The sequence below is a fragment of the Diospyros lotus genome, chromosome 6 (assembly GCF_014633365.1).
Source record: "Diospyros lotus cultivar Yz01 chromosome 6, ASM1463336v1, whole genome shotgun sequence".
NCBI classification, from domain to species: Eukaryota; Viridiplantae; Streptophyta; class Magnoliopsida; order Ericales; family Ebenaceae; genus Diospyros; species Diospyros lotus.
In genome coordinates, this window is record NC_068343.1 from 30,229,990 (window position 1) to 30,254,503 (window position 24,514).

The 24,514-nt window shown below is 36.9% G+C and overlaps 2 protein-coding genes across 4 annotated transcripts in view; both read right to left on the bottom strand.

The window, feature by feature from the left end:
* LOC127803136 (magnesium transporter MRS2-F-like) overlaps window positions 1-2,981 on the bottom strand; it is a 50,509-nt gene extending 47,528 nt beyond the window's left edge. Inside the window, exon 1 of one of the 3 annotated variants that reach the window (XM_052339175.1) lies at window positions 2,403-2,981. In XM_052339175.1, the coding sequence (XP_052195135.1) occupies window positions 2,403-2,759 (357 nt within the window). In that variant the 5' untranslated portion in view covers window positions 2,760-2,981. The remainder of the gene's footprint in view (window positions 1-2,402) is intronic. The other 2 variants (XM_052339174.1, XM_052339173.1) reach the window with 2 other exon arrangements.
* Window positions 2,982-9,431: 6,450 nt separating this feature from the next.
* Window positions 9,432-16,118, bottom strand: LOC127804242 (N-alpha-acetyltransferase MAK3). Its single transcript, XM_052341064.1, has 5 exons — window positions 15,703-16,118; window positions 14,809-15,068; window positions 14,571-14,691; window positions 14,098-14,153; window positions 9,432-9,780 (listed from the first exon to the last, which is right to left on the bottom strand). The coding sequence occupies exons 2-5, from the start codon at window positions 15,043-15,045 to the stop codon at window positions 9,571-9,573; spliced, it is 624 nt and encodes a 207-aa protein (XP_052197024.1). The 5' UTR covers window positions 15,046-15,068; window positions 15,703-16,118; the 3' UTR covers window positions 9,432-9,570.
* Between the last annotated feature and the right edge of the window lie 8,396 nt (window positions 16,119-24,514).

The following is a 24,514-nucleotide window of genomic DNA, read 5'->3' on the forward strand; positions in this document are numbered from 1 at the left end:
CATAATGCTAGTTATCACTCAAGACCTTTTAGGGTACATCAGGGAGATTGAGAGATCTTTTTTGTAGACCAAAGTGTTTGGTTGGCGTCAAAGTGTTTGATGTGTCCCGATTGCTACTTAGTAGTGAATCTAGAAGGTCACATGTATATTCAAGTGTAGTGGTTGACTAATGATGTAAGGCTGTAATTAATGATTGTCGTTAAGAGTTGACGGATCGAGTTTAAATTAATTGAAGCAATTGTCAAGAGTTGACAGGCATGCCGTTAAGAGTTAACGGGGGCCTCGATTTCATTATGAGATAGTGAAAGGGCCATTAAAATTAATGGTGGGCTTAGATGCGATTTGCAAAAATTGGGAATGAAGGAATAGAACTGTTTGACCGACCTTCGAGGTAATCGACTGGACTGTGGCCAAACCGGTCCAAAGGTTGAGAACTAGTTAACCGGACCTTGCTGACCGGTGCAAACCGGTTGACCGATTCCTCGAATTAGGTTGATCGTTTTCTTGAAGCGAGATCGCGATTCGGCACCATTTCTTTGTCGTTTCTACAACGGTTTCAGTGGGACTCATGGAAGAGGACGGCGTGCCTGGGGAACGCCTCTCCCCCCTCAGCCTTGTCTCCTCTCTCTCTCTCTCTCCTAGTCGTTTGTCTAGATTTGGGAGCGTTTAGGGTTTTAGGGCTTGATATAAAAGGGAAAGAAGAGAAGAATAAAAGAGCTTTTTGGCTTGCTGCATTTTGCTAGCTCATTGTCTCTCGGCCATAGCTTACATAATCTTCATTCCAGAGCCTTGAATCCCTTTTAACCCTAGTTCCCATTGCTCCATTGATTCTAGTTTCCTAGAGTAGCAACCCAATCCATATAGAGAGTTTATATTGGATTTGGAAATCAGTTTCTTTGAACCCATTTCCAGCTTCATCATCCTGCAATTAGCTTGGCTAGCACATAGGCTAAGTTGTAGGATTTAATTCCTTCTCGGAGCGTGAACTAACTAGGCTTCTCGTGTTTTCAAGGGTCGGATTAGCCATCTGGTCAGTTGTGTAGAACAATTTGATTGTTCAAGGCAGCCGTTCAAGAGTTGTGCAGTTAGCAACGATTGCTACCTCGGGAGGATGTTCAACCTCTACATCAAATCAGAACTTCTAGTGAGGTATACCTTCCTACCCCTTATTGATGGTTTCAGTTTTGTATTGCATATGGTTGTTGACACCGAGTCTTGCAAGGTGATCTCATTTTTATTTCCGCTATGTTTATTATGTGTTTTCGAAAATGTTTTGAAAACCAGTAAAACCCTTGCATGATACACCAATAGTTGGTGTTTCCCTTCAGTTCTTCATGTGGGTTGTGTAGTACTTCGAGCCTTGGGTAGTTTGTATCCATGTTATTCACAACTTTATTTTAATCTATTTAGATTATAATTTTTGTGTAATACATTTACATAGAATTGTAATGCTTTTTGTAATACCCCAATCCTCAGCATATCATTTGTTTCCCATGAAATTGGGAGTTAATAATTATTTCATGAGAATTTGATAGTTGAGATATATTGGTAAGGGCTTGGCAAGGAAAATGGAGCCAAGCAGGCCCCTCAGGGTCAAGTGGGTCCCATGAGGTCAAGCGAGCCCCACAAGGTCTAGTGAGATAAGGTGGGTCCCACAGGCATCCAAGTACCAACTAAATTATGTAATGAAGAAAAAAGTAAAGAAGTATCTAAATACCAACTAAATTATGTAATGAAGAAAACTTAATTAGATTATGAAGAGACAAAAGTTAAAAGTAGAATAAAGCATATACCTACACAGACTTATACAACAAAAACAATAACCTTTTTAGAAAATTTAGAGGATCACATATAGATTGCTTCTATACAAATTTCAGAAATACACAAATGGGATGTACTCAAATAATTAGCCAAAGAGATAGGCTAAAACAGTCATAAGATATTTTTTAAAGCAAGTAATAAAAAAGCACGAGAAACATTCATCTTCAATGACTGCAACCGTGACAACAATGGTCTTCTATAGATATGGTAGCGCATTGGATTTTGGGTGGTGTGTAATTTTTATCGTATCAAGATGCCTAGTGTAAATCATTTTGGAGAGAAGGCATGTGTAGTAATAAATTTAATTGATATTTACTAATTTAACAGAAAAAGGAATAGCCATGAGAGGGGCTACAATGGTTTGGAAACAATTTCAGAAGGAAAGATGCTTCGAGGAGAGAGAAAGTAAGATTTCGGAAGAGGCTGGAACGCGATCGCACAAAATTCTTGTAGTTTTGACTCTAAACAAACACATACAAATCTAACTCTAGAAATCAATTAAAATAGGGAAATATGCGGACAAAGTATTGCTTCTGACAGAGCATAAACGGGATAAAAAGAAAGAAAGAAAGAATGAATACCTTCTCCTGCTGGGCTGAGTCCCTGGGAGAAGAAACATGTTCCTGGAGATGGTGAATGAAGTTAACGAGGAGAGGATTGGTAGAATTGATCATCAAAACCTCCTTGGCGGTGATGATGGCCTTGATGTGCTCGAGGTTGAGGACGATGGCCCTTTCTCTGCCGAGAATGGTGGAGGGGTAGGAGAGCATCGGATCCAGCACTCTGAGGTCACGGCCGGGCAGCCCCGTCCGCCGCATGATCGAGTGCTTCCCGACCTCTTCCATGTGCGACTCTCCCGATTCCGACACCACCAGCCACACTCGCGTCCCGATGCCCTTCCGCCTCGCCGCCGCCGCCGCCGGAGGATGCCCTTCCATCCCAATATTCTATTCGATTCGATTCAATTCTTCTCCGTTTGGGTGCAGTAGTAGTTCATCTTGATGATGACGACGATGACGATTTCTGGTCCGATTTAGGGTTTGAAGATTCATTCATTCATTCCTTTATGGACCGAGTTGCGTTAGAGTTACAAGACTTGAATCGAATCAGTTATCTGTTATTCCTTCCTTTCAACAATATATGGTTCCCGCCAAAATCGGGAACTTGTGGGCCAGCCGTTTCTTTATGTAGTTATTTATTTTTTCTTCCACGTTATTCATTTGGTCTATTGCCACTTTATACGTGACATTGGTTATTTCCTCAACCAACATCCAATTGGTACTTTTTGAATTACACATTGAGTTATATAATATATTATAAATAATAAAAATATTTTTCATGTTTCACTAACTTAGACAAGGAATATTTTAATCATACATTTCACGCCATCTCACCTTATCACTTTGGGTGGAAGATAGTTTAGATATTTTAATTATATTATGTAGTCTAAAATATAAGGTATGATGTACTAATAATATTTTTCTTTACTCAATGAGTTGAAATCTATTCACCTAAGTTAATTGATAATGATTTGGAGCGGGCAAAATCTATACTTTTGTTTTTGTATTTTTATGTTTTTTCTTATTTTAATTTCATTCTTATATTTATATTTTTGAATTAATTTAAGTCATTTATTTTGACATTTTTTTAATATACAAATTTAAACATTTCGTTATTTCGATTACACCTCTATATCTTTATTTATGAGTTAATTTAGCTCATAAACTTTAACGTGTAAAAAAAGAGTACAGTGAGATGATCAATTTATTTCTTTTATTCATTTTTTTGTAAAAATTTAAATTATGTAAAATTTATATAAAGTCACATTTTGAGTAGAAAATATAGCATAAATTTAATATTAAAATTAGATAAAAATATGTATAAAAGTAAGCATTATCAACCATTTACACGTCAAATTAATGGTAGGAGGATCTTTGGCATTTCTTGAATGTCAAGAGTATCTGTGTATTTTTATCAAATGTTGAGGGTGATTAGTATAATTTATCTTTATTAAAAAATAAAAGCAAAATAATGTCTTAAAATGTTTCAATAGAAATAGATATATTTGATGGTAAAATTTATATTAATATAGAGCTTTTATAATTTGTAAAAGTGAACAAAATATATAGTCAACAACTAAGGCTACGTTCTCTTTATTTTTTAATTTTCAATTTTAAGTTTTGAATTAATTTTCAATTTTTTGTTTTGGTAGTCTGTTTTTAGAAAATTGAGAATGCGTTCTCTTTGTCATTTTAAAAAATTATTTCTCAAAAACAGAAAATTAGAAAATGCGATCTTTTTTGAAATTTTGAAAATAATTTTTTAATGATATTTTATTCAATAAATTTAATTATTTAATAAATTAAAAATATTTAATATTTGTACATTATTAAAAAAATATCTACATTTTAAAGTTAATGAATTTTATAATATTTTTTTCATTATAATAATAAAATATAAATAAATAAATATGTTTTGAGTTTGTTTTAAATGAAAACACTTAAAACAATTTTTTGTTGTTTTGAGTTTTCTTTACAATTTTTTTTTATTTTCAAAAATACATTTTTAAAAACAGTAAAGAGAATGTATTTTTATTATTTTAGAAAATTAAAAACTAAAAATAACTTGAAAACAACAAAGATAACGCAACCTAAAATATTACTCGCAATTTTTTTTCTTTTTTTAGGGGGTAAAGAAAATAAGGTAATGCTATTTGTATGCTTACATTTGACTCTCATAGAATTATAAATGAGTTTTCAAAAAATTAACAACATTTCTACGTAAATTATCAATTACTTTTCAAAAATTATGAATACTTTAGAAATAAAAAGTGTTTGTAAATTTTGAAAATTATAAACACTTTTTATTACATAACAAAAATGTTTATAATTTTTGAAAAATACTTGATAATTTATGAAAATATGTTGTAATTCCTTGAGAACATATTTATAATTTTGTGAGTATCAAAATTAAGTGTCAAAAGTTAGTATACAAATAGCATTGTTGGAGAAATATTATTAGTAGCAATTGAATACACTTCATACTTCTTGTTAATAATATTTTCAAAGCAAAATTATTTATTGGTGTTTATACATTTAAAAATGTGATTCTGACACTTATATTTGACTTTTTTTACTGATACTTTGTAACATAATACGAGACATCAACACAGAATGGAATCATAAGTGTCAAGATTGAGTCATAAAATAACATTTCCATTATGCTTTTTGTTGTGGTTCCTAACGGTGGAGACCTATGCACTGACTCTTGGCAAGGAGTTCAATGTATGGAGACTCTTCCGCTATTGCATCTTGAGATATGATGTTGTCAACAATGTCAAATTTCAATGCTCATACTAATGTCATACCTGGTAACTAAAACTTGTTATAGAAAACAAAGAATAAATAAGACTGACTCTAATTAGTAATTAAAACTTATTACAGGAAATAGAGAATAACTAAGGCTGCATTTTTTTTGCTATTTTCAAGTCATTTTTAGTTTTCAAATTTCGAAAATAATAAAAATGTGTTCTCTTTGCTGTTTTTAAAAATATATTTTTAAAAATAAAAAAAATTATAAAGAAAACTCAAAACAACAAAAAATTATTTTGAGTGTTTTCATTCAAAACAAACTCTAAATTCAAAATACATTTATTTATTTATTCATATTTTATTATTGTAATAGGAAAAAAATATTATAAAATTTATTAACTTTAAAATGTATATATATTTTTAATAATATATTAATATTAAATATTTCTAATTTACTGAATAATTAAATTTATTGAATAAATTATTATTAAAAAATTATTTTCAAAATTTTAAAGAGAATGCATTTTTTAATTTTCTGTTTTAAGAAATGATTTTCAAAATGACAAAAAAAACACGTTTTTAATTTTTTAAAAATAGACTATCAAAACAAAAAAACTAAAAATGAATTCAAAACTCAAAACTAAAAATTGAAAAGTAAAGAGAACGCAACCTGACTGTCTCAAATCAAATCAGACACACTTCGTAGAAAATGACAAATAAATTGGATCTCATGTATGATGATGATGATTTAGGACAACAAGGGCAAAAAGCAAGTCCCCAGGGGGCAGGTGAAAGGACCAGACCTGGATGAACATGCCGGGCTTGAGCCGATTCCTCTTGCAAATTAACACTTCCACTCCTCCACAAAGACATAGGAAGAAGTAGTGTTCCCCCCCCCCCCCCTCTTCTTTCATATCCACTTCTTCCACGTCAACGTGCATTGCTCCTCCCCAAACAGCTCTAGTAACACCACCTTCATGTCCTCACACTCCTACCCTCGTGCAACCCCAGCGCCGCCGCCTCTGCTTCCCTTGGGAAGTCCCTTGCTCTCACTTGGCGGCTTAATGGCATCGACAGCCAGTTGTGGCCCTCACTCAAGTCCGTTTACGACAGCTTCTTCTAGATCACCAGCTTCACCTCGCTCCCTTTTAACCTGTTGATGCGATTCATGAACTCCCTGGGTAACTCGGGCTCTTTGTCATTGCTAGCATCCCTGTTGGAATCACTCTCATTCTTCTTCTTCTTCTTTTTCTTCTCCTCTCTGTTGGCACTAATAATGTATGTTTCATTATCCTTATTATGGCCCTCGCTCAAGTCAGTCTTCGACGGCACCTTTTGGATCACCAGCTTCACCTCGCTTCCGTTTAACCTGTTGATCCGATCTATGAACTCCCTGGGGAACTCGGACTCGATGCCATTGTTGGAATCACTCTCATTCTTCTTCTTATTCTTCTTCGTCTTCTTCTTCTCTTTTCTATTGACAGCACTAATGTTCGTTTGTCATCATCCCAACAACGGACGACCTCTTATCATTTCTACTTTTCTAACGGAATCGGCAGAAGAAGATGAACCTCTCATCACCAATCTTGGGGTTTAGGACTTGCTGCTGGCTGTCTTTGGACGATGAATCAGACCAAGTAGACTGAGCTTGTGGGCTATCCAATACTTTGATGGAGTTCTTCTCTTCCCTGTATAAGCAATTTGCAGCCATTGATATCCGTCTCAAGTACCAGAATGAGGAACAGTTAGGGCCCATCTCAATGTTTTTAACATCCTAACTAGTCAAGTACCTCTTCTCCATCTTGCCTTTGATTATTGATCTCTTCTCTTCTTCAACCACCACCCCACTTGGGAAAACAAAAGAATTATTTAATTATAGAACAGAATAATTTACTTCTAATTGATTAATTAATTAGCTATAGCTACCAAATCTATAATAAAACTTAATTATTATAAGTTGAAACTACATCATATATATATTATATTTAGAAATTTTTTTAATAATAATTAAAGAAAATTATAACAATTTTTTATATAATGAGTAATCATTGTATTTTTTTTAACATTAAAACTATCATAGTCAAATTAATGTGGAGTAATGATGAATAAATAATATGAGCAACAGTTATAAAATATGAGTAATTAACATGGGTGGGGGTCGGGGTGGGGGGAGGATTGATGGTCGGAGGGCTGCGGTCGGTGACGAGGGAACTGAAGGAAAGAGCTGTATGGTCTCCATCGATGCCTTCTCTGGTTAAACGTGGGAGAAAATCAAGTGGAGGAGGACATGAATGCTTACCAGTCATCGACGGTGGCGGAAAACTCTGGTGGGTTTGAAATCTCTCTTGCTGTCTCTGTGATTGTTTGTAGGTAGCAAGCATCTTGTATTGGCTTGATGGGTTTTATTTGTTTCAGAGTCCAAATTCTCTGTGAAATTTGAATCCTAATCCTTCCTAACTTGGGTTAATTTCTCTATTATTATCTCTACCAAATCCCCATCTATTCTGGATTTCTGTAATACTTATTAGACAACTGTTGATTCACTTCATCTCTATCATCTAGTTTGGTTTATTTCGGGTTTAGGGCTATTTGTGTTCATTACTGCACCAGTTCTTACCTTGCCAGATTTTAATAAGTTGGCTCTATAATGTCTTGAGACTGGGATTTTGGAGCAGTGTTAATGTCATCCAATATATACCTTATATTAGTTAACGATCCTGAAATCCAGGAAATTACTACAAGGTTAGAAGCGGGTCCAATTTATGTTCATAATAATTACAGCTGCTGGGATTCTACAGACCTATGTTGGTTGCAAAAATATCCTTCAAGCACTCGCGTTCTTTTGCAGGAATTTCATGCATCACCAGCTAGCTGCAAGTCATTCTGGGCGGGCTTCTTCGGCATTTGTCAGTGCTGCTACTTCTATTGAAAGGCTGGCTATAAAAATACCATTAAGAAGTTTGGCAACGTCAAAAAAGTGAAACAATTTCTGCCCCTAATTTTCTTCCCAAATGATGATGCTGGAATTGAATTGAAATATATATCCATGGACTTTATCATCGATGGCCTGCCTGCCTTCCACTATCTCAAGGTAAAACCAACCACTGTCTTTGTGGTTGTGGATCATCATCATCTTACAGATATGCTCATTTTTGTGCCCTACAACATTCCTATATAATATTGCTACAAAGTGTTGCTCCAGTTTTTGTTGTTGAAGAAAATGTAATATTAAAGTTGCATGGGATCCTGCAATAATGAAGATAGATAAAGCTTTCTCTGGCACTTCTTCTTGTAAGCAGTGCAAGCTTTTTAACTTCACTTGTAGTTTACTTGAGTGACCATCCTATAGGTATTTTATGGACTATATAATATATCATAAATAATAAAAATATCCCTCACGTCTTACTATCTCGCCACTTCAGTTTTTGTCTGTCACTTCTTGTGAGGTGTATTTTAGTCATACACCTCACCACTTCACGTTGGTTCACCATCTCACTTCATTACCTTAAATGAAAGGTATTTTAAATATTTTAACTACATTACATAACTTATGGTATAACCTATAAAGTACCAATAACATTTCCTTACTTGACTCACTTGTACACGCATCAACTTTACTTATAATTCATGACAAGAAAGATCACAGAATCCCTACCTATTAATATTATATTCTGCTATGCTTTGTGGTTAAGGATTGTATGTAGTCCATTCTACTCAACAGCAGCAGGCTATTATAGATGCATAACTACTACTAATAATTTAAGAACTCAGTTCCAGTAAAAGAGTAATCATTCATGAAACCAATTGTAGCTGTGCAGCAAACTTATTGGGTTAGTTTTTGCTCCACTACTTAATCGTATACAACAATTTAAACTACAAAGGACGGACATGCGACCTTTAATTAAATTAAAGGTATGGGAAATCAGTATTCACCATGATATAATTGTATAGCAATCACATCAAAATTTAAGAGGGAGGTGGTGAATTGAGTTAGTTAAAAATTTATCTGAAACCTTGAATTTCTTTTTATGAAAAATAAAATTTTAATGCAAGTGAGGATTATTGAAATGTTTAAGAATAATAAATCTAATAAATGAAATAATGAACACAATAAAAAAGAGATACACAACGACAACGATTTATAGTAGTTCAGTTTAAATCAAGCCTAATTCATTCCTTTAGCTCCTAACTAAGAATTTAAAACCAATTCACTATACTCTTCCTATCACTCCGGATAGACCCTCTAATAACAAGCTAAGAATGTACAAACTCGTCATGACAAGCAAGCCTTCTATCAAGTTAGGCAAAAATAATTCTCCTACAAATTTCTACATTACTTGAGTGATTGGTGAACTTGTCATAAAAGTTGTTTTTACAATAATCAATAATAGAATTAAGGAAAAAACAATTAAAAAAAGAAGAGACGTTAAATTAAAAATTAATTATTACAAGACAAGCTTCCCTCCTCCTCGGATGGTGCAGCATTATGATGATTACCATTTGGGCTGTTTTGGGGAAATAATAGCTTCAGTCGGAAAGCGTCGACTCCATTAAGATAGTACCGGAAAAGTCTTTTCGCCCTAACGAAGCCAAGCCGCCCATATAATGCAAGTGCACTCTTATTCGTAACTTCCGCTTCCAGTGTTACCTTCAATTAAAAATTCAAGCAACTAATCAAAATTCCAACCAAACCTCCCTTCCCCATAGGGCATACACCCACCACGCAAGGGCACCTTATTATATATATAGAACGAGGCTAAAAAATTAGGTCAAGTTGGCATTAAACTTAAAAAACCCTCCCTAACGGCCAAAACCGTTTTAGGTTTTAGCTGTGGCCAATGTACATGAACCAAGGTCTAAGACAACAAAGGCCAGAAAGCCCACACCAAAACTGCAAGAGGCAACCACTAGTTGACCTTGTTGCAGTGATCACAAGGCTTCCCCATTGAAGCAGGAACTTTGGTGAAGGCTAGTGGAACTGATCCAAAGCAGCAGGAGATGGGAGAAGAAAAGGCCAAACTCGAAGAAACCAGTTTTGAGTAGGGGCTGCGTACCTAACAATCCATAGATCACCGATGGCAAAAGAAAGTACAATCTTCCTATGCCACTCTTGTTTTGTGTAACCCTCTTTCTGTATCTCCCAATCTGACTCTCTTTCTATTCTCAACTCTCTCTCTCTCTCTTTCTTTCCACGTACCCCTCTCTCTCTCCTTTTGCCTCCCCACCCAAATTCTTTTGCCTTTCTTTTTTCCTCTTGGTCTGATGTCCCCATTAACTCCACCTGGGGATATTATTGTCTGCTGATCCCAAGCCCGGACAACTATAATGCGCCGGGAATGTTATGTGATGGTAAAATCCTACTAAAACTGAAAGAAAAATTCTATAGGACAACTATAAGATCAGTTTTGTTATATGGTTGAGAATATTGGGCAGTCAAATACTAGCACAAGCAAAAGACGAGCATAGTGGAGATGAGAATGCTAAGATGGATATGCGGCCATACAAGAAAAGATAAAATTAGAAATGAGGTTATTTGTAATAAGGTAAGAGTAGTGCCAATCAATGAGAAGATGAGAGAGACTAGACTAAGATAGTTTGGTCATGTGAAAAGAAGACCAAGAGACGCTCCTGTGAGGAGAGTTGATGAAATGGAACAATTAATCAAAAAGAGAGATAGAGGCAGACCCAAGAAAATTTTGAAAGAGACATTAAAGTTTGATATGAAGTATATAGGCCTAAATGAAGATATGACAAAAGGCAGAAATACATGGAAGTCTAGAATTTATGTAGTCGACCCCACATAGTGGAATAAAGGCTGAATATGTTGTTGTTCTTGTTGTTGGTTTGATGTCCCCATTCTTTACATTCCTTGGATATCTCCCTTCTTATCACAATCCCCCTCGTTTATCTTCTCTTCTCCTTTTCTTTGAACCCTAACCTATATGACTAGTGCACACACTTCACAATCCCCTTTAACCACCTGTTCTCCTTTAACCTGTGTTTCACTTTTATTATTATTATTATTAATATTATTAAGGATTTTCTGATTTAAATTAAATGATTACGTTCTTCCCCCTGTTAAAAGAGTTTCATTCGTGAAACTTACATCAACTCTTAACTGTAAATAATCTTGTCACAACTTCTCTGTCAATTATTAGGATAACTCTCCCAACTTCTTGATGTCAAGTTTTTAGGAGATGGTATCCAATTTCTTGGATCATGTTCTATTACCAACTAATGTGAAAATCAGATAGACGTTCTTGTGAAAACAACGGATGTAATGAAAGTTGTCAGATTGCTAAATCTGACAAGGGGTATTTGGGGAGAAATCAACGGAAATTAAGAGAAAAGTGTTGGATATGAGCCCTTAAGATCAATTCTTGTGACACAAATAAATTTGATCTTGTAATTCTTTAAATATTATTAGATGGATTCCTTTGTGATCAAGGATTAGGATCTATTATAAATAGTCTTTTAAGAGACTTTACAGGCAGCCATTTTATTCTATTTTAATTTTGAAGATTTCTTAAATCCCCTAATTTTAAGATCTCCATTCCAAAATTAATCTTACACCATTTTCAGCCAATTTTTTCACCTTTTTTTTGCTGATCCTTCTTCCCATACTGCATTAAATTGGTATCAGAGTGAAATGATCCTGTAATTGTGTTGGGATTTTCAGTTTTGAGTCATGGTTGGAGGTGGTAGAGGACGTGGAAGAGGCAATGAAGCCCAAGACACAGAACTGGTTGGGATGTGGCATATGATTGAAGATTTGTCGCAAGCTGTACATGGTCTACAGCAACATCAACACGTGGGAACCCATATGGAGATTCTAGAAGGTGACCACAACCCTTTCAACATGCCAGAAGATAGTCTTGAGGGACACTTGATGATGGAGAAGATGAAAACCCCTTTCATGATGATGAAACCGCAGATTTTATGGCACAAGGCAGATTTGGTCGGTACATGAACTTGACTTGTCAGATGGTGGAATCAAAGTAGAAGTTGCTGATTTTAATGGAAAGATGCATGCCAAGGACTATTTGGAACTATTTGGATTGAAATAAGACAAGAAGCAGAAATTGAGTATGGAGAAGACATTGGAGAACCTCTTTATGATGAAGATGAGGAAGAAATTGACTTATTACCTGTCCAAGGCAAAAGTCTTCTTTTACAGCAAGTTTAATCTACTCCTAAGGTAGTGCAACAGGAAGATTAGAAAAGACCATAAGCTGAAACTGAGAATGAGGAAGATATTGGAGAACCTGTTCATGCTGAATACGTTGAAAATTAGGAGAAAATTGATGTATTGCCTTGCCTGTATAAGTAGAAAAACATCCCCATCCTCAAAATCTCATGGATCCAGAAGGATAATGAGATACCAATCACTTTATGATGTTTGGTTCAATTTAACATGGGCGAAGTCTACAAGGATGAGGTATAGTGTGATAACTTACAAACAGATCCTTGGGTTTACAACCAATCTCAAATTTCATCCCATGCTATTGAAGCACACTTAATTCAGATTCTGAAAACTGGGTTCTTTCATGTTGATCCTCATCACAGAAATTTTGCTATCAGCGTAGATGAATCACTCATCTATTATGACTTTGGTATGATGGAAGAGATTAAGTCTTTCATGTGGGAGGGAATGTTGGATCTGTTTTATGCAGTTTATGAGAAAGACACAAAAAGGGTTATGTGCAGTCTCATAGATCTCAGATTACTTCAGCCCACAGGATCTAGCATTAATTAGGAGATTTGTGCAGTTTTTCTTGGATAATTTGATGAACCAAAGACCAGATCAACAACAAAATTTGGCTGCAATCTGTGAGGATTTATTTGCTATAGAAAAAGATCAGTCATTCTGGCTTCTGTCCCCTTTAATCCTTGGGCTAAGGGCTTTTTCCATACTTGAAAGTATGGGCTATGCCCTAGATCCAGGTTTCTCCTTTCAAAGGATTGTTGCACCTTAGGCACAGGCGCTGCTGAGTTTAAAACAGCAGCAACGCTCTAGAAGGCAAATTGTTCAAAAAGAAGGAAACAAGGCAATGGTGCTAGAACATACACTATATCCATGCCATTCACAACAGATCCAGGAGTTTGCGAAGCATCTTGAGTTGAGAGACCTGATACTTTGAGTTCAAGTTCTTGATATTAAAAGGGCTCATTCTCAACAAGGCAATCTTTTGTTCTCTGAAGAAGAGTTGCAGAAAATTGATCCTAGCATTTATGATCAGCAGCTGCCAAGTTTTCCCGTTAGAGCTGAATTTGTTTTCAACTTGAGGAGAATGATGCAGTAGCAGTTTTTTTGTTATTAGTGTTTTTATTTTATTTTTATTTGCTTACTTCTGCTTAGTATTTAAGTTATTAGGTTTTAATTGTTTATTTTTTATTTTTTAGCTTTAATAAGTACTCATGTGACTTTTAAAATAGATAGATTCCTAAGATTAGATGGATTCATTTGTGATCAAGGATTAGGATCTATTGTAACTGTAAACTAGTATAAATAGTCTTTTAAGAGACTTTGCAGGCATCCATTTTATTCTATTTAAACTTTGCAGATTTCTTATACCCTAATTTTAAATCTCCATTCCAGAATTGATCTTACACTGTTTTCGCCCAACTTTTGCACTTGTTTTGCTTATCCTTCCTCCCATACTACATCACAAGGACCAGGCTGAGACTAGGCTTGAAAATAGAGAGAATGACCTGATTAATTGAGGTTATGCAACATTATATTCTACTCCAGTAATTTATGATTCTAAGCAGGCCTCTTAAGTATAGAAACCTGACAATTGAAGCCTTGGTACTATTCAAGGAGGAGGCATGACTGGTTCTCTCTCTCTCTCTCTCTCTCAACAGCAATCAGTTTCACTACATGAGATAAAGAGATAAAGAAAGAGAGAAGGATTAATTGCCATAAAGGAAAATAGAGTTATAAAAATCTACATTGAGATCATACCTCTTCACAACCTGATTCCTTCATGACTTTAATAGATCTGGTCACAAGTTCTGTAGCTGCAAACATGATCAGATTGGCTTAAATATTTGTGAAATAATATTGAGCAAAAGAGAAAGGGTGAAAATATTGTACATCTCACATTCTATACAAGGAGAAAGGAGTATTCATATTTTTTACTTTGCTCAGATAAGAGTACATCTACCATTATTTCTGATTATGCCTAATAGCATTTATATATACACAATTATTGCAACATTTAATTTATCCCTCAAATGATGTAAAAGGCATTGTGGTGCATAGGCTGTGATTAGATGTGTGTTGTTATTTGGGGTTCCAAGGTCTGGAAATACATTAGCATGAGGGATCATGTTCACAATAGAGAAACATAAAGAGAAAAATGAAACTAAAAATACCATGGACTTGTATGAAAGGAAGATCCCAATAGAAAGAGAGATAAAAGATGGGGCATATACCAATGCCTAGACCTCTGTAAGGCTTGAGGACGACAAGCATTGCAATATAACCTCTGAAAATATTGCGATGCTCTCCCATCTTACAGACTACAGTTCCAACACATTTGCCGTTGTGGAAAGCCTGAAAAAATTCACAAATACACATGCATCCCAGCGCCCCTATTTAATTTAAAATTCAAAGAATGGACGTTTGTGAGGTAGCAGATAAAAGATGCAGAGAGAGAGAGAGATAACTTACAAGGAAAGAGAGCTGGGGCCATAAGTAGACAAAATATCGGTAGGTAAAGATGGAGTAAGGTTCGCTAAGTTCTTGGTCGACCAGGCGCATGATAAGTGGTAAATGATGTTCACCTCCGTAGCTCACGTAATCTATCTTCATCTCAGATTCCAACCACCTCCCACCCTCCACTTCTTCTACCCTTTTTTCTTCCCCCCCTTCTTCTCCTCCTTCATTTCTTCTTGTCTTTGTCTCCATTCCCTCTTATTTTGCAACCCTAACTGAAGATTTTTTATGTCGATTGTCAAAATGTGGTCACAATAACATATTGGATTTAAAAATAAATTACTTCAACAAACAGATTATTATTACAGAGATCCCACAGTTGAGTTGAAGTTGACAAGAAAACAATACCTACACCACACGACTTGCTATGGCTGGGTTAAGAAAGCAACACATATGATGTTGTGTTTTTTGACAAAACTAAATTGTATTGTTTTCACAACAGATTAAACGTACACACGCAAAACATTATCAAACCTAGGGGATAACCATTAGAATTGGCTATCCCAATTATCATTGTCAATTTAGGGTTTGGAAGTTGGGCAGCCAAGGTGTGCGCGTGTGTGAGGGTTGGGGGAGGGACGTTGGCCGGCGGCGGTGGCTTCCAACCACCATCGTCGGAGCCGCCCAGCCATGGCCGATTTCTGCTTGGGGGTTAGGGCCGATAGGGATTTAGGGTAGGGGAGTTCCAGCAAGATCGGATATGGCATCCGGGAGTCCAAGACAAGACCGAACCGAGGGGGAGCAAAGGAAAACCGAAGCCATGAACCAAGATACCACCCATCTTGGCCATGGCGCAATCCCACCCAAAAATCAAAATCGATGGAATGGAGGTTCATGGCATCTTCTTACCTGCAAATCTCGGCCACCCCAGCACCGAAGAAGAAGAAGTCGAGCGAGATAGAGACAGCGAGAGAGAGAGAGGGAGGCAAGGTGATACCGCGGGAGAGAGAGAGAGGGAGAGAGAGTAGCGAAAGAGACAGATCGAGAGGGTCGGCCGCGGTCTAAATCTTGCAAGACGGGGTCACTGCTGCCATGGAAGGAAGTCGCGAGACTTCCGATCGTGAATGGGGGATGAGAAAGGGACGTTGATCCACGCCCCTAAGGAAGGGAGTCAGCGGTTGTTGCAGAGAAGAGAAGAGGACTGGAGGGGAGCTTGGAGCCCTAGTGGCTCTCTTTGCCACATGGGCTTCGGCTCCCCGGTCCCAAAGCCGGGCCTTACAAGTGTGGTGCCAAAATATTCAGCAGCTAACTGAAGCCTTGGACTTCTGAAATTAATGAAGTTACCCTCAAAATCTCAAAATCTAGCAAGTGATGGCCTCCAAAAATACCCTTCCTGGTAGGGTAGCAAATCTCTCTCTCTCTCTCTAGATATTAAGGCTGAATCTAATATACTTTTTAATAAGTATTTTATTTTTTTTAATTTTATAGTAATATCTAAGTTTTTAAATTTTGTTTTATTAATCAACTATATATACATTCTTTGAATATAATTAGGTGTATATATTGAATCTATTTAATATAAAATAATAATATTATTAAGCTTAATAATTTTTTTATTCTACTTGAACTTTATACATTTAAGTAATATTTCTTATTCATAAATATTTATTTATTACTATTAAAGTTATATAATCATTTAGAAAATTGATATAAGGTATACCACCTACTTAATTAGTTACAGTTTGCATACAGGAAGAAAATAAGTTGTCTAAGTAAATCTTCTTTGATAAGTTTTTTTTTTTCTAATTTCGTAATGATTTATAAATTTTTAAAATTTTTACTATTAAAGTTATATAATTATTTGAAATATTGAAACAAAATATATCACATGCTTAATTAGTTACGATTTGCATATAAGAAGAAAATTAAGAACTATCCGAGTAAATCTTATTTGATAAGTATTTCATTTTTCTAATTTTATGGTGATTTCTAGATTTTTAAAATTTTAAATTATTTTTAACTTAATTATTACTATTTTATTAATTAACTATATATACATTCTTTGAATGTAAGTAGGTGCACATATTGAATCTATTTAATTTAATCTAATAATATTATTAAGCCTAATATTATTTTATTTCACTTGAACTTTACATATTCAAATAACACTTCATATTTATTATATTATTAAAGTAAATTGCACCTATGTAACCAATAAAATATATTAGATTTAAGTTTTATCATTTATTTAAAAAATTATTGTACTTATCTTATTATCATACATTTAATTATCTATTAGTCTAATGTAATAAACCTAACAACTAAATAGGGATGATGTACCTTAAACTTTACACATTCAAGTAATATTTTATATTCATATTTGATGTGCCCTGCAAAAATAAATAGATGAAGTGGATTAGCGAAAATAAATGAAAAAATTGAAAAACTGAGAAGGCGCCACGTGGCCAGGTAGAAGCCGCCATGCACATGGCTGCGACTAACTGGCAGTTGCTACAACACCCTCACATGCGCCTAAGTACACATAGTCACGCAGCCTCGCACACACGCACTTGCACCCCCGGGTGACCCCACACGGACCAGCGTAACCCCCGGGCGACTATGCATGCGCCTACGCCTATGCTCGCACCCCTAGGTGACCTTCACCTGGGGGTTCTCCATGATCGCACCACCGAGTGACATCACTCGAAGATGCCTCGCGCACCACACCCCCCGAGTGACCTTCACCCGAGGGTGCCATAGGCGCGCCCTTGTGCCCATACCTATGCTCCGCTTGCCATCACCCTTGCACCCTAGTCAAAACTACCTTTGAGTTACTCGCCGACAAAATCGAAACACCCAACACCTGATAGTCTCTTCCATCGCTATAAATAGAGGGCTCATTCCCCCCCCATTTGGTATGCGATCTCTCACACTCACATTTTCTTCTTGCATTCGACTACTCTACACTTTCGAGAGGCTAACTTAAGCATCAGAGGGCTTGCGCGAGGATCCTTACCTGCGCCCCCTAACCGATCTTCTTTTTGGACAGGTCATCAATCGCTCTTAACCTACCAGAATGACTTATACATTACTTTCCACCTACCCAAGAGACTCATTCATCTTTCTCAACTTAGCTGAGGGACTCATCCATCGTAGTTGCTACCCCTGAGAGAGTCATCCACCACTATCGCTCCACCCCAAGAGGCTCATCCATCGTTGTCACTCCACCTTAAGAGAGTCATCTATCATTCCAGATTGTCATCCATCGTTCGGATAATCCACACATGAGTCATCCTAATGCAGTTTTTTATCTATAAATTCATTGTTGTAATTGAGCAACAACAATTGGTGTCGTCTATGGGAAACCAATAAAAGACCACGAAACAACTCGCTCGACATGGCACAAACTCAAAGCAATTGTTAGACCATTTTCTTGTGGTGCTCAATCACCCCAACAAGAGATTCTCTCTCGCGTAGAAGATCAACATCAGTCCACCTATGAGGGCCAGCTACCCCCCACTCATCAGTCATCTCGAGAAGGTTAGCTACCCCTTATCCTTTAGGGCCAGCCACCCCTCACCCATGAGGGTCAGCTCCCTCTCATCCATCAGTCCCTTCGCGAGGGTCATCCATCCCCCATTCATCAGTAACTTCCATGTCTGAGGCCTCCTCACCCATTGGGGATTCAGCTTCAAAGCACAACCCCTTAACACCTTACATGCCCTTCTAGGACCCTATTTTTCAGGTCACATTGGCTCAAGTATACATGCCCCATCTATGGTTCCTTGGGCTGAATACGAAGCACTGTGGTAGCAATATGTTGAGGGGGTACAAGCTCTTCGTGAAATGGCTGAGATTTTGCAAGGCTTGGTTCCTTATGGATTAATCCTAGCCACCTTGAGAGAGTTTATACCAAAAATAACTTCATCCAATAAGGCTTGTCAGGAGGTACTAGGAAACAACTCTTATTGAGAGGCCACCCCCGAGACTCATGCTTACTTTGCCTCTCCTTGAAACAATCAACCAAGGTCTTCTATGAGAAAGGCTCATACCCAAGTTTCTCACCATCGAGGAAATCAAAGAAGGACTGATTGTTGAAGGGTAGATAGGCGAAGCCCTCAAAAGGGGAGATACTCTAAAACAATGGCCAACACGCTCATGTACGGAGGTCGAAATTTGCCTAAACATGTAACAAGGAGGAATGATGAGCCTAACAACAACCCTACTGCCTTTAGTGCTTAAGAGGCTACAGACATGAAGAAAATAATTGAGCGAGTATTGCAACAAAATAAGTTATTATTAGTTCCAGAGGAACAATCTGGAGGGAGACTGCCATTTATGGTAGGGGTAATGGAAAAACTCTTCCCAAGGAAGTTTAAGATGCCCCAAATAACCATTTACTCAGGCAAAGATGATCCTTATGATCACGTTCAGAATTATGAGTCTTTGATGATACTCCATGGGTGGGACGATGAGATAATGTGTAGGGTCTTCCCATTAACCCTGGCTGGGAATGCTCGGACTTGGTTTAATAATTTACTCGAAGCATCCATTTCCTCTTTTGGGCAACTAAAAGTAGAATTCATTCAAGCGTTCATTATCAATAGTTAGAGGAAGAAAGACGCAACATATCTCTTTAGCATTTGGTAAGGGAGCAAAGAGACACTATGCCATTATGTGGACAGGTTCTGGAATGCCACGCTTGACATTGGTAATCTATCAATTGAAATGGCAGTATTTGCTATGTTCCAAGGGATGCAACTAACTTCCTTCCAAGAATCTCTGTCTTTAGATCCCCCGAAATCCCTAACAAACTTGTTTGTCATAACAAATAAATATATACACCATACTGAAGTAATGAGGACTGTGATAATAGATTAGGACAAGGAGCAAAAAAAAAGAAAAAAAATGGGATATTGGAGAAGACTGTAATCGACAACAAGAGAGGGCTCGAAGGCTGGAGATGTCGGGCCCCAATTCAATCACTACACTTAGCTCACCCAACCTCAGTCTACCATATTATCAGCCATAGAAGGATCAAGCCTTATCAAACTTCCAAAAATGGTGGATCTACCTATAGGAAAGAATCAGGATAAGTACCGTTGATACCATAGAACTTGTGGCCATTTCACTGATCAATGTCGAAAATTGAAAAATCAAATTGAAATGCTTATTCGGGAAGGACACCTACGAAGATACACACGGAAAGAAGGGGAAAATGACAAGGAGCCACAAAGAAGGAAGAGAGACCTAAAAAATAGAAGAGACATAATCAGAGACAACAAGAGAGTGGGAGCAACTACAGACAGAATTCCCCTTTGGATAATGAACCGACACACCAGGTTATACACATAATTTCAGGTGGCAAAACCCTAACTTGTGTTGTCCCATTTACCTGAATTGCATGCTTGACAATTGTTAATAACATGAGTCTAAGGTGGGACCGTGGAGGTAGGCACATTTGGTTTAACCACGTTAAAAAAAGAAATGCTTGTACTCTCTCGTGCAATACATTTTCCTTATTATGTCAGTTATAATCTGTCTTCATTTTTCGGGAAGAAAGAAAAGATCAATCAAAAGTTCTCTTCAAAAAGACTGTTGCCATGCACATAGCTTAGCAATGAGGTAAAAACCAAATACTCGTGGTCTCATTAACAACCCAGCAATGAGTAAGACAACAAACCCGTTGCCCTGCGCATAGCCTAACAATGTGGAGAAAATAAAAGTCCATTGCCCCGCACATAGCCTAACAATGAGGTGAAATCTAAAGTCTTGTTACCCTACTCATAGCCTGACAACGAGGAAGATAACAAGCCCATTATCTTGCACATAGCCCCAACAATGGGGGAAAAATAAGACATTGTCTTGCACGTAGCCTTAGCAATGGGGAAAAAATAAGACATTGTCCTACATGTAACCCAGCAATGGTTATTCTTTCTAATTGAAGACATAGGTATTATACCGAACCACAAAAAATATATATATATATTGACGCTCTTTAATTGCGGACGTAGGCATCATGCCGAACTACAAAAACAAAATATGGATATTCTTTCTAATTGTAGATGTAAGCATTATGTTGAACCACAAAAATAAAATATTGATGCTTTTTAATTGCGGACGTAAGCTTCACGCCAAACTGCGAAAACAAAATATAGATGTTTCTTCTAAATCGCGGATGTAGGCATTACGTTGTATCGCAAGTCCTTTGGGTGGGATTCCTTTTAAGCTCATCCAAATTTAACCAAGGACCATAGTCCACATGCTCACAACGTGCATATTCATCCTTGACATATGGTTAAAATCACTATAAACTGCCCATCTCTTGTCGGGAAAGGTACATCTTTTATGTTCATTAATTACACCCTTTATTTATTGCCCACCCGACGAAACCTCTAAGAGTTCACCCAAATAACTATTTTCCTTCACATATTGACTTAAGCATCAGAGGGTCATTGTTGGTGAGAGATCCCCACGAGCTTTCTAACCTTTTGTTGGTATTAACAGTGATTCAAAGAAAGTTAGTCGAAGCACATGTCCTTCCCAGAAGAAATCAATTCTTCCCAGAATCCATCCAACTCCTTCAAGTAAGAAATCTGTTCTTCCTGGAAGCCATCGCACTCATTCCTGGAAGAACCTTGTATCTTCTCGGTAGCCTAATATCTCCTTCCCAAAAAAGCCTCGCATTTTCCCGGAAGCCAAATACCTCATTCACAGAAGCACATTAACTCTTCTCAGAAGCCCTTCGTTTGAAGCAGTCTTAACCACGAGAAGTATCCTCTCCGGAGTCATATTCCTTTTCAAACCAACTTACCCCTGAGAAAACCACTTTCTCAGGTGATCAGTTCTCTCGAGTGACTCATTCCTCTCAAGAGACTTCATTCTCTCAGGTGACTCGATCCTCTTATGTAATACCCCGAAACCTGATATAAACCTTAGATGTTGTAATGGAAATTGTAGTAGCAAAATGAATGGTATTTTGATTCAGGGCATTAACGTAATAAAGGAAATGATTACAATGATGATTCCTTACCCTAGAAGACATGACTTGGAGAGATAGGATTGGATTTGGAACATCACCTTAAAGTCTTATGGAAGAATGATTAATCTTACACAAAAAGTCTTAAGGAGGCTTAGCTTGGAAGTTGTAATAATGAATGTTACCCAAAAGTCTTGGAATGGCTTAGCTTGGAAGACTAGGATTGGCTTGGGAGGAAAGAGATAAGGGTCATGATGGGTTCTTACCTTAGAAGCCATGTGAAGATAAGATTTGGAGGTTTGGGATTGGAAGAAAGGAGAAGCTTAAATAGGAAGATAACAATCAAGGGAATTTCAAATATTGTAATAATGATTAGGGTAGAAAAAAAGGGTTAACTTAAGGGTTAAGAGAAATCTTGAAGATGATTTGAGAAGCTATATAAAGGGGAGGAGGAGAGGCCACGTGAAGCTAAAGTGTAAGAAAGAAAACAAGTGCAAGAAACCCAAAGAAAAAGCAAAGAAGGGAAGATAGAGATACCTAGTCGGAAAGTGGAAAAAACAGAAGGGAAATGAAAGAGGTAAGTCAAATTTCTTTCCATAGAGTCATAGATCATGAAAAGTGGAGTCTGTAGGTTCAAACGGAGAGCGAATCAAAGCAAAAATGAGCAAGTTATAGCATTTTTAATTTTGGGTTGCAAAATCCGTAAAAAGGAGGAGGCGCGTGGCCACCCTTCCGGGGGCGCGTGAGGGCGCGTTCGGCCTCCGTTTGGCCTAAAATTTTCACCATTTTTCTCCTATTTTAATTACCTATAATTCTATGTAAAAATATTTAAGGTTTGGTTCACTGAAATTCGTGATTTCTACAGAAACAGCCCCTAGTGCTTGAAACCGGGCTATAAATAGTGCTATCAAAAGGAAATGATCAAGGTGAGTGATTCTTGCATGTTTTGTGACACTTTGAGCATTTTTTGCTTCACTTGTGTGTGGATGACGGATTGCATATCATGCCTTGGTGGTTTACATGTCATATTTTCCCTTGATTATGCATATTCCTTTTACTTTGTCATATATCATGTTCATGTTGGTGACTGTGGCTAGTTGTTGGGCCATCATGGAAGAACTCGTGCTCTTGCGGTGACCCAAGGGGTGACTATGATGACCGCGGGGGTGATTGCAACACCCTGGCATTGCTACCACAGGGGTGGATTTCATAATGGCATTATTGCATTTGCACGCATGTACTTTCTTTTTCTGAGTCACTCACTTAGATGTAATTATCTAACTCGGGTGTTTCGTACCCCTGGGACATTCAACGTCCCAGATTTATTAGAAGTATCAAGTGTTTCAGGTTCTAGATCAAAACGTGGGCAAGGAGGTGGAGCTTCGCTAGCTTTGGGATTTTGGTTTCATTATGTACCCTTATAACCTAAGTAATGTACTGTGAATAATAGCTATGGTACTCAGGGTTGTAAGAGGTGTGTGTATGTGGGTGTCCTACATCTGTACCTACAATGATATGTTGAGTCATATTTTTTGAATGATGGAAGTCATAAGCATTTCTTGTACTTGGTAATGAAATCTAATGGAAACCTCTTTATTTAGCTTTGGTTAAGCTTGCAGGTTCGATCCAATACTTCCGTTGGTAAGAGTTTCCATAACGCCCATAAGTGATGTCTTAATTATATTTCAAGTGATTGCGTATCTGGAAAAGTGGGGCGTTACATCTTAGGTGATTCGTTTCTCTTGGGAGACTCCATCTTCTCGAGTGACTCAATCTTCTTGGGTAATTTATTCATTTTGAGAGACTCAATTCTATCGGGGACACAAGCTCCTTTGTAGGGATCCTTCCACCTCCTGGAGTTGATTTCTCCATGAATATCATCCGCTTAAGTCAACCACAAATATACAACAACCCTTCCCACATTATAAATCTTGATTTATTGTATTTTTTGCAACAATAGGAGGGCATACACAGGGTGAGAAATCCCTGCGTGCCTTCTAACTTGTTCTTTTGAGGGCAGTTATGCCCCGAACACATAGGAAGATACTCCCGAATAGATTAATCCTTTATCAGAAATGCACCTGAGGGCTTATTCGAGACTCTTATCAGATAATCGGAGACCGGAGCCACCCATTGCATATTTCCATGAGCAGACACCTACCAGCTGTTCGCCTCACTCCGCCACAATTGTAGTGTTCCTGCACAAGTAGTCTCAAATGTTGTATTTTGGAAACAACACTTATCTTATCATCATAAATTTAATTGTCTATTAGTCTAATGCAACGAACCTAACAACAAAATAAGGATGCTGTACCTTGAACTTTACACATTCAAATAACACTTTATATTCATATTTATTGCAATTAAAGTCAGATGCACCTATATATATATATATAAAGATTAGTTGGGTGTTGCTAATCATATGAAAAATTGAAACAGGTAAGGGTCATAAAATTCTTTTTTTTTCTTCTTTTTTCTCTTTGAATTTCATTAAAGTTTCATTAAGCATATGTGTTACATAATTTTTGTCCAACACATCAAATTTTATGCTAATGTTTATTCTATCATTTGCAATGGTACAAAGAAACTTTAACGACAAAACATAAGTTGCTTTAAGACACACACTCCATCATCCGGTAATTTTCTATTTCATTCTTTGTTCATTGAATCTAACATCTTCTTTGATGAGTAATTTATTTTTCTAATTTTGTGGTGATTTCTAGGTTTTTAAAATTTAAAATT

Excerpts from the sequence above, each read along its gene's own strand:
- LOC127804242 (XM_052341064.1), bottom strand. The coding sequence starts at position 15,045 with ATGGAGACAAAGACAAGAAGAAATGAAGGAGGAGAAGAAGGGGGGGAA. Across the intron at positions 14,692-14,808 it reads GGCCCCAGCTCTCTTTCCTT|GCTTTCCACAACGGCAAATG; the intron begins GTAAGTTATCTC and ends GAATTTTTTCAG. Across the intron at positions 14,154-14,570 it reads TTACAGAGGTCTAGGCATTG|CTACAGAACTTGTGACCAGA; the intron begins GTATATGCCCCA and ends TCATGTTTGCAG.